The 9,427-nt window shown below is 44.9% G+C and overlaps 1 protein-coding gene across 1 annotated transcript in view; it reads left to right on the top strand.

Moving 5' to 3' along the window:
* Window positions 1-3,302: 3,302 nt before the first annotated feature.
* The window catches only part of LOC137376366 (synaptojanin-2-like), a 217,607-nt gene continuing 211,482 nt past the window's right edge, over window positions 3,303-9,427 (top strand). The window contains 1 exon segment of the mRNA XM_068044775.1: window positions 3,303-3,728. Within this exon segment, the coding sequence (XP_067900876.1) occupies window positions 3,605-3,728 (124 nt within the window). The 5' untranslated portion in view covers window positions 3,303-3,604.

Raw genomic sequence — 9,427 nt, 5'->3', positions numbered from 1 at the left:
CCCGTGGGCACTGACCCGCCTTGAACAGAGGGGAAAACCCGGGGGCACTGACCCGACTTGAACAGAGGGAAATGCCCGGGGGCACTGACCCACTCTGAACAGAGGGAAATGCCCATGGGCATTGACCAACGTTGAACAGAGGGAAAAGCGGAGGGGCACTGACCTACCTTGAACAGAGTGAAAAGCCCGGGGGCACTGACCAACTTTGAACAGAGGGAAAAGCGGAGGGGCACTGACCTACCTTGAACAGAGTGAAAAGCCCAGGGGCACTGACGTACCTTGAACAGAGGGAAATGCCCGGGGGCACTGACCCACCTTGAACAGAGAAAATGCCTGGGGGCACTGACCCACTTTGAACAAATTAAAAGCCTGGGGGCACTGACCCACCTTAAATGGAGTGAAAACCCCAGGGGAACTGACCCACTTCAAAGGGAGTGGAAACCCCGGGGGCACTGACCCACTTTGAACAGAATTAAAAGCCCGGGGGCACTGTCCCACCTTAAATGGAGTGAAAACCCCAGGGGCACTGACCCACGTTGAACCGAATTAAAAGCCCGGGGGCACTGACCCACCTTGAACAGAATTAAAAGCCCGGGGGCACTGACCCACCTCAAATGGAGTGAAAACCCCAGGGGCACTGACTCACCTTAAATGGAGTCGAAAACCCCAGGGGCACTGACCCCCACCTTAAATGGAGTGAAAACCCCAGGGGCACTGACCCACCTTTAATGGAGGGAAAGCCCCGGGGGCACTGACACAGTTTGAACAAAATTAAAACCCTGGGGGAACTGACCCAGTTTGAACAAAATTAAAACCCTGGGGGCACTGACCCAGTTTGAACAAAATTAAAACCCCGGGGGCACTGACCCAGTTTGAACAGAATTAAAACCCTGGGGGCACTGACCCAGTTTGAACAGAATTAAAACCCTGGGGGCACTGACCCAGTTTGAACAAAATTAAAACCCCAGGGGCACTGACCCATCTTGAACAGAATTAAAACCCTGGGGGCACTGACCCAGTTTGAACAAAATTAAAACCCCGGGGGCACTGACCCAGTTTGAACAGAATTAAAACCCTGGGGGCACTGACCCAGTTTGAACAGAATTAAAACCCTGGGGGCACTGACCCAGTTTGAACAAAATTAAAACCCCAGGGGCACTGACCCATCTTGAACAGAATTAAAACCCTGGGGGCACTGACCCAGTTTGAACAAAATTAAAACCCCAGGGGCACTGACCCATCTTGAACAGAATTAAAACCCTGGGGGCACTGACCCATCTTGAACAGAATTAAAACCCTGGGGGCACTGACCCAGTTTGAACAGAATTAAAACCCTGGGGGCACTGACCCAGTTTGAACAAAATTAAAACCCCAGGGGCACTGACCCATCTTGAACAGAATTAAAACCCTGGGGGCACTGACCCAGTTTGAACAAAATTAAAACCCTGGGGGCACTGACCCACCTTGAACAGAATTAAAACCCTGGGGGCACTGACCCAGTTTGAACAAAATTAAAACCCCGGGGGCACTGACCCATCTTGAACAAAATAAAAACCCCGGGGGCACTGACCCAGTTTGAACAGAATTAAAACCCCGAGGGTACTGACCCAGTTTGAACAGAATTAAAACCCTGGAGGCACTGACCCAGTTTGAACAGAATTAAAATCCTGGGGGCACTGACCCATCTTGAACAAAATTAAAACCCCGGGGGCACTGACCCAGTTTGAACAGAATTAAAACCCTGGGGGCACTGACCCAGTTTGAACAGAATTAAAACCCTGGGGGCACTGACCCAGTTTGAACAAAATTAAAACCCCAGGGGCACTGACCCATCTTGAACAAAATTAAAACCATGGGGACACTGACCCATCTTGAACAAAATTAAAACCCCGGGGGCACTGACCCATCTTGAACAAAATTAAAACCCTGGGGGCACTGACCCAGTTTGAACAAAATTAAAACCCTGGGGGCACTGACCCAGTTTGAACAAAATTAAAACCCCGGGGGCACTGACCCATCTTGAACAGTATTAAAACCCTGGGGGCACTGACCCACCTTGAACAGAATTAAAACCCTGGGGGCACTGACCCACCTTGAACAGAATTAAAACCCTGGGGGCACTGACCCAATTTGAACAAAATTAAAACCCCGGGGGCACTGACCCATCTTGAACAGAATTAAAACCCTGGGGGCACTGACCCAGTTTGAACAAAATTAAAACCCTGGGGGCACTGACCCATCTTGAACAAAATTAAAACCCTGGGGGCACTGACCCAGTTTGAACAAAATTAAAACCCTGGGGGCACTGACCCACCTTGAACAGAATTAAAACCCTGGGGGGCACTGACCCATTTTGAACAGAATTAAAACCCTGGGGGCACTGACCCAGTTTGAACAGAATTAAAACCCTGGGGGCACTGACCCAGTTTGAACAGAATTAAAACCCTGGGGGCACTGACCCAGTTTGAACAGAATAAAAACCCTGGGGGCACTGACCCACCTTGAACAGAATTAAAACCCTGGGGGCACTGACCCATCTTGAACAGTATCAAAACCCCGGGGGCACTGACCCATCTTGAACAGTATTAAAACCCCGGGGGCACTGACCCACCTTAAATGGAGGGAGAGCCCCGGGGGCACTGACCCAGTTTGAACAAAATTAAAACCCTGGGGGCACTGACCCAGTTTGAACAGAATTAAAACCCTGGGGGCACTGACCCACCTTGAACAGAATTAAAACCCTGGGGGCACTGACCCACCTTGAACAGAATTAAAACCCCGGGGGCACTGACCCACCTTGAACAGAATTAAAACCCCGGGGGCACTGACCCAGTTTGAACAAAATTAAAACCCCGGGGGCACTGACCCAGTTTGAACAGAATTAAAACCCTGGGGGCACTGACCCACCTTGAACAGTATTAAAACCCTGGGGGCACTGACCCACCTTGAACAGAATTAAAACCCTGGGGGCACTGACCCACCTTGAACAGAATTAAAACCCTGGGGGCACTGACCCACCTTGAACAGAATTAAAACCCCGGGGGCACCTACCCAGTTCGAACAGAATTAAAACCCAGGGGGTACTGACCTACTTTAAACAGAATTAAAACCCCGGGGGCACCTACCCACCTTAAACAGAGGGAAAACCCCAGCTTTGAAAAAAGGGAAAAGTCGGGGGATCTATTTTAAGGTAATGATGTGTATTGTTGGGATTCCTCTGTAACCTGTCGATGGCGCTCCAGGTTGATTGAAAATTGACCAACATTGAAATGAGGTTGCAGTTTGTTCAGTCGAGGATCAAACTGTACTTCCATTGGTTGTTCTGAGCTGGACTCCGTCTACCTGGGACTGGGCGGAAAGCGGCCTTGAACAGAGGTTGCAATTGGGCGGAGGACTCGAGATTCAGGAATTTTGCCGACTTGTAATGACTTTGGGAAACTATTAGGAAATTGTTATGGGGGAAATGGGAAGCTTTTGCATTATTTTTGGAAAAAGATCCACATAAATGAAGAAAGACGACGACTACTGAAAATGAAAGCTGTTTCCGGCTGCCTCACTCTGTGATCTTTTACCTGTGTTGAGTATTTCTGTTTGGTGTTCAGCAATGGCTCTGAGCAAAGGTTTGCGAGTGTTTGAAAAGCAAGAGCCGAGCTGCTGCAGCGTTCTGCTTGAGTCCAGGAATCGGCAAGACTGTCTCCTCTTCGAGGCTGGGGCTGTGGCCATTCTCTGTAAGTAAAAGCTGACACAGCGTCCCACAACCGCGCCCGCAGCCGCAGCTTTATACCCGCAGCCTCATACCCATACCAGCAGCTTTATACCCGCAGCCTCATACCCATACCGGCAGCTTTATACCCGCAGCCTCATACCCATACCGGCAGCTTTATACCCGCAGCCTCATACCCATACCGGCAGCTTTATACCCGCAGCCTCATACCCATACCGGCAGCTTTATACCCGCAGCCTCATACCCATTTCTGCAACTTTATACCCGCAGCCTCATACCCATACCGGCAGCTTTATACCCGCAGCCTCATACCCATACCGGCAGCTTTATACCCGCAGCCTCATACCCATTTCTGCAACTTTATACCCGCAGCCTCATACCCATACCCGCAGCTTTAGATCTGCAACTTTATACCCGCAGCCTCATAACTGCACCCGCAACTTTATACCCGTAGCCACATACCCATACCGGCAGCTTTATACCCGCAGTCTCATACCCACAGCCGCAACTTTATATCCATAGCCTCATACCCATACCTGAAGCTTTATACCACGCCTGTAGCTTTATACTGCACCTGCAGCTATACTTGGCCTCCACGCTGTGTGGGATCGGCCAGGAGGGACCATTAAAATCAGAATTGAGCAGGCTCCATGCACGGAATGCACTCCTGCCAGCCCAATTTTCCACTGTTTTCTAAAGCCTGGGTGATCCAATAAATCCAGGCATAGGAAGAAGAAAAAAAATTGCCTGTAATCTTCCAAGAGCCGTACACTGAACGGTGAAAAAAAGACATGCTAGATACGTACAACACGCACATGTGGTGGAGGGGCGGAAATATTTTCCACCACATAGACCATCCTCTGCTGTATGTCAAGAAGTTAGCTGCCCCCAAAAATGACATCAGCTTTTCACTGTGACTGCCAAAGGATTCATTGATTGTGGCTGAAAATTAGATGAAGTACATTTTCCAATTATTCAGTTGGTGGGCCCCCACACCAAGAACTCTGAACTACCACTCTGCTAAATGAGATCGATTCAGAACAGATCTAGCAGCTCAAAACTGGGCATCCATGAGGAGCTGCAGAATTGTATTCAGTACAATCTGTAAACTCATGGTCAGCATATCCCCCACTCTACCATTACCATCAAGCTAGGGACAAACTCTGGTTCAATGAAGAGTGTAGGAGAGCATGCCAGGAACAACAACAGGTTTACCTAAAAATGAGGTGCCAACCTGGTGAAGCTACAACACAGGACAGCATGCATGTTAAACAGTGTAAGCAGCATGTTCTAGATAAAACTAAGTGATCCAACAACCAACAGACCAGATCATAGCTCTGCAGCCCTGCCAGGACTGGAAAATTGCAGTTATGAGGAAAGACTGGATAGGCCGAGATTGTTTTCATTCAAACAGAGGAGGCTGAGCAGAGATTTGATTGAGATGTACAAATTTGTGAGGGACCTGGATAGAGTGGATGGGAAGGGCCTATTTACCTTAGCAGAGAGGTCAGTGACTCGGGGGCATAGATTTAAAGTGATTGGTAGAAAGATTAGAGGGGAGATAAGGAAAGTTTTTTCAGCCAGTGGGTGGTGTAGTCTGGAACTCACTGTCTGAAAGAGTGGTAGAGGCAGAAAACCTCATCTCATTTAAAAGGATGTGCATCTGACGTGCTGTAACCTGCAGGGCTTTGGACCAAATGCTGGAAAGTGGGATTAGGCTGGGTGGCTCTTTTTTTCCCTCGGCCGGCGCAGACATGATGGGCCAAGTGACCTCTTTCTGGGCCGTAAACTTTCTATGATTCTATAAAGTCAACATGTAAGTAAAGAAAGGTGTGGGAAGAAGGGGACACTGGCACCAGTCCTGGGACAGGAAGGAGATGTACTATTGGTGTGGGGTGCACCTGAACCAGGCTGGGACCAAGGTCCTAGCGGAAAGGATAACTAGGGCTGTAAATAAGACTTTAAACTAATAATATGGGGGAGGGAACTGCTAGAAATGACAGGAACCTAACAATAAAATAATCAGGAAAATAGAGTAAAGGAAGGAATAAGGATAACACAAATGGCCAGAAATCGGATAAAGCCACAGAGGATGACGGTAAAATAACTACTAAAACGAGAGAGGAATAAAAAAAAATAGAAACTGTTCGTACACCGATTTACATAGTATTCAAAACAAAATGAATGAACTGGAGGCAATAATTTATAGACAGGATCTGGATATAGTAAGAATAACTGAAATGTGGCTACATAGAAAACAGATTGGCAAACAAATATTGCAGGATGTAACACATTTAGGAAGAAGAGGGAAGGAAGGGGATGGAGGGAGGTGAGGTGGAGAAGCTGTACTAGTTAAAGATAATGTAATGGCAGTAGGAAGAAAGGATGTAACGAACAGTAAAATAGATGCAGATTGATTTAAAAGATAAGGGATCCATCGCCTAACAGGGGTGTACTATAGATCGCCAAATTGTGGAAGGGAGTTGCAGGAAGAAATATGTAGGCAAATCATGAGGTGAGTGGCAGGCAGCGAATAATAATCATGGGAGATTTCAACTACCAAATAAACTCGCAGGAAGAAATGGCGGAAGGAGGAAAGGGAATGGAGTTTTTACAGTGTGTACAGCATTACTTTTTCACTCAGTATATGAGCAGGCCAACAAAAAAGAATCACTGCTGGATCTAGTAATGGGTAATGACCCAGAACAAATAAGAGAATTCAGAGAAGGAGAGTGTCTTAGTAGTAGTGATCGCAACATAATAAGGTTTAAAATTAGGATCAAGAGTGACATAACTGAGACAAAGACTGAAGTACTCAATTGGAAAAGAGCAAATTATGATGAAATGAAGTTGGAACTAAAGAAAATCTTGAAAAACAAATATAGATAAACAGTGGGAAATCTTTAAAAGAGTGATGAATAGAGTTCAAGACAGATGTGTTTCACCAAAAGCCAGCTGATTACGGGGCACTGTGGCTGAATGAAGAACTAAAGAGAAAATTGAATCCAAAGAAAAAGACATTAAAAGCACTTAGATACTAAAGAAGAGGAGGACAAAAAGGAATATGAAGAACTCAGGCAAGAAGTTTAAATAAAAAACCTATCAGGAAGGCGAAGAGAAATTACAATGTCAAATTATCAAGGAATATAAAAAGAAATAAGTTATTCTATAAACACAAATAGCATAAGGAAAATTAAAGTAGATATGCCCCCTAAAGGATAAACAGAATAAACTCGAGATAACAGACAAAGCAATGGCAGAAGTATTGAATAAGCACTCTGCTTCACATTTTACTAAAGATAACAAAATAGACACTTCATTAGAGGATGAACTGAGAAAGAATATTGTTACAATTGGGACAAGTAGAGAGAAAATAATTGACATACTAGCAAAACTAAAAGAGAATAAAACCCCAGGACTTGATTGTCTGAACCATGTATACTCAAGGAAACTAGGACTGATGTACCACAGGCACCAGAAGGAGGGAAAGTGCCAGAGAACTGGTGGACAGCCATTGTTGTTGCTATATACAAAAAAGGGAGATAGATCAAAATCTGGGGACTATAGCCAGTCAGCTTGATATTAGTGATTGGAAAGATCCTGGAATTTACACTAAAAGAAGTGATGAGAGCACCTAGACAGAAAATATAATAAAGTCAGCATGGATTCGGAGAGGCTTGGCGATAATGATCAAACCTGATAGAATTCTTTGAAGAGGGAACAAAAATAGTACATAAGGGTAATGCAGAAAATGCCATATGCATGGAATTTTGAAAGGCCTTTGATGAGGTACCACATGGTAGACTAATGACAAAGGTTAGGGCATGTGGAGTTGGGGATAAAAGCAAGATGGATAGCAAATTTCCTTTTTTAAACAAAAGCAGGGAGTAGGAGTAAAAAGTAGCTATTCAGATTGAAGGGAGGTTGAAAGTGATATTCCACAAGGATTAGGCCTGGGACCACTGTTTTTTATATATGAATGGATTGGAGAGGGTTGATGTGGAGAGAATGTTTCTACTGTGAGGGAATCCAAAACTAGGGGCCATAAATTCGAGATATTTACGTATAAATCCAGTAGGGAATTTCTTTGATAAAGACAGAAACTGCTGGAAATGCACAGCAGATCTGGCAGCATCTGTGATGAGAGAAACAGAGTTAACGTTTCAGGTCTGTGATCTGTCATCTGATGATGACAGGTCTGTAATAGGCTTTGAGCAAGTGAAAGGGGAGCAGGGGGTAAGAACAAAAGGGAAGGTCTGTGATAGGGGGGAGGGCAAAAGCAATTAAATGACAAAGACATCATGGAACAAAAAGCAAAGGGAGTAGTAATAGCCGTAGTGAAAGACAAAGTATTTGTTCAGACAGAGTGTTCATGGCAGAGAATTTCTTTGCTCAGAGTGGTTAGTATGTGGTTGAGGCAAATAGATGCTTTCAATAGGAACCAGACGAGTACATGAAAGGAAAAGGGAAAAAAGGAATAGAATGACATGCTGAAAGGCTGAGATGAGGTGGAGAAATGGACGGAGACTCATTTGGGGTATCAACACCAACACAGACTAGTTGGGCTGAATAAACTGTTTCTGTGCTGTATGTTCAATGTAATTAGAAACAAAATTCTAAACACCCCCAAATCAGTAAAAAAGATATATTTGCTGGAATCCTGCTTGTACTGAAAAGACTTGAAAGAATGGATTTATATCTTTCATTTGGAACTCACTCCACACAAAATGAAAAGTGGGTAGAATGAGTTTGAATGAATGGAATTGAGATTAAGCAACTCTCAATATCAACTATACTATGAAGTAGAAGGTAATGAATCATTTTAAAGTAGAATGATAACTTACCATTACAGACAGTTGCAGGTGCTTACAGTAAATCTACATATTTTGTTTGAGAAAGCCACTGCATCAACCTTCTGCTGTAGCTAGGTGCAAACAGGCAGAGCCTTTTGTATTTAGTCTTATTCACAGGTAAAATTTGGAGATCAAGTTCTGTTGAGTGCCCATTTTATTTCTGAGGGGAAAACCCCTCTCCAATTAGTTTCAACCCTTTTTCGCCTGGGCCACACAACAGCAGTTTGACCCTGCTGCTAATAAGCACTTGACATTAGTCTGTAATTCATTCTATTCTCCCTCCCATTCTACGGAGAGAGTGCCAGCTCCACTCAAAGCCCCCCTACAGAATTCAGAGGAATGGGGAATTGAACCCATATCCCAAAATCATGAATCATAGAATGGTTACAGCACAGAGAGAAGCTATTTTGCCTGTTAATTCCATGCCTGCTCTTTGCAAGAGCAATTTAGCTGGTCTCACTCCCCCGCCCTTATCAACATGCAAATATTTTTCCTTCAGGTGCTTATCTAGTTCTCTTTTTTCAAATTCACAAAGGTATCTGCCTCCACCGCCCTTTCAGTCAATGCATTCCCAATTGTAACCTTTTGCTACATAAAGATGTTTTTCCTCATGTTCCCTTTGGGTCTTTTGCCAGTCACTTTAAATCTGTGTCCTCTGGTTCTCGACCCTTCCATTAATGGGAACAGTTTCTCCCTGTCTACTCTGTTCAGACCCCTCATGATTTTGAACACCACTATCAATCTCCTCTCAACCTTTCTTCTCTAAGGAGAACAACCCCAGCTTCTCCAATCGATCCACCTAACTGAAATCTCTTATCCCTAGAGACATTCTCGTAAATCTTTTCCGCAC

This window comes from Heterodontus francisci, chromosome 13, assembly GCF_036365525.1.
Source record: "Heterodontus francisci isolate sHetFra1 chromosome 13, sHetFra1.hap1, whole genome shotgun sequence".
NCBI lineage: Eukaryota > Metazoa > Chordata > Chondrichthyes > Heterodontiformes > Heterodontidae > Heterodontus > Heterodontus francisci.
This window is presented reverse-complemented; position numbering and strand designations above follow the sequence as displayed.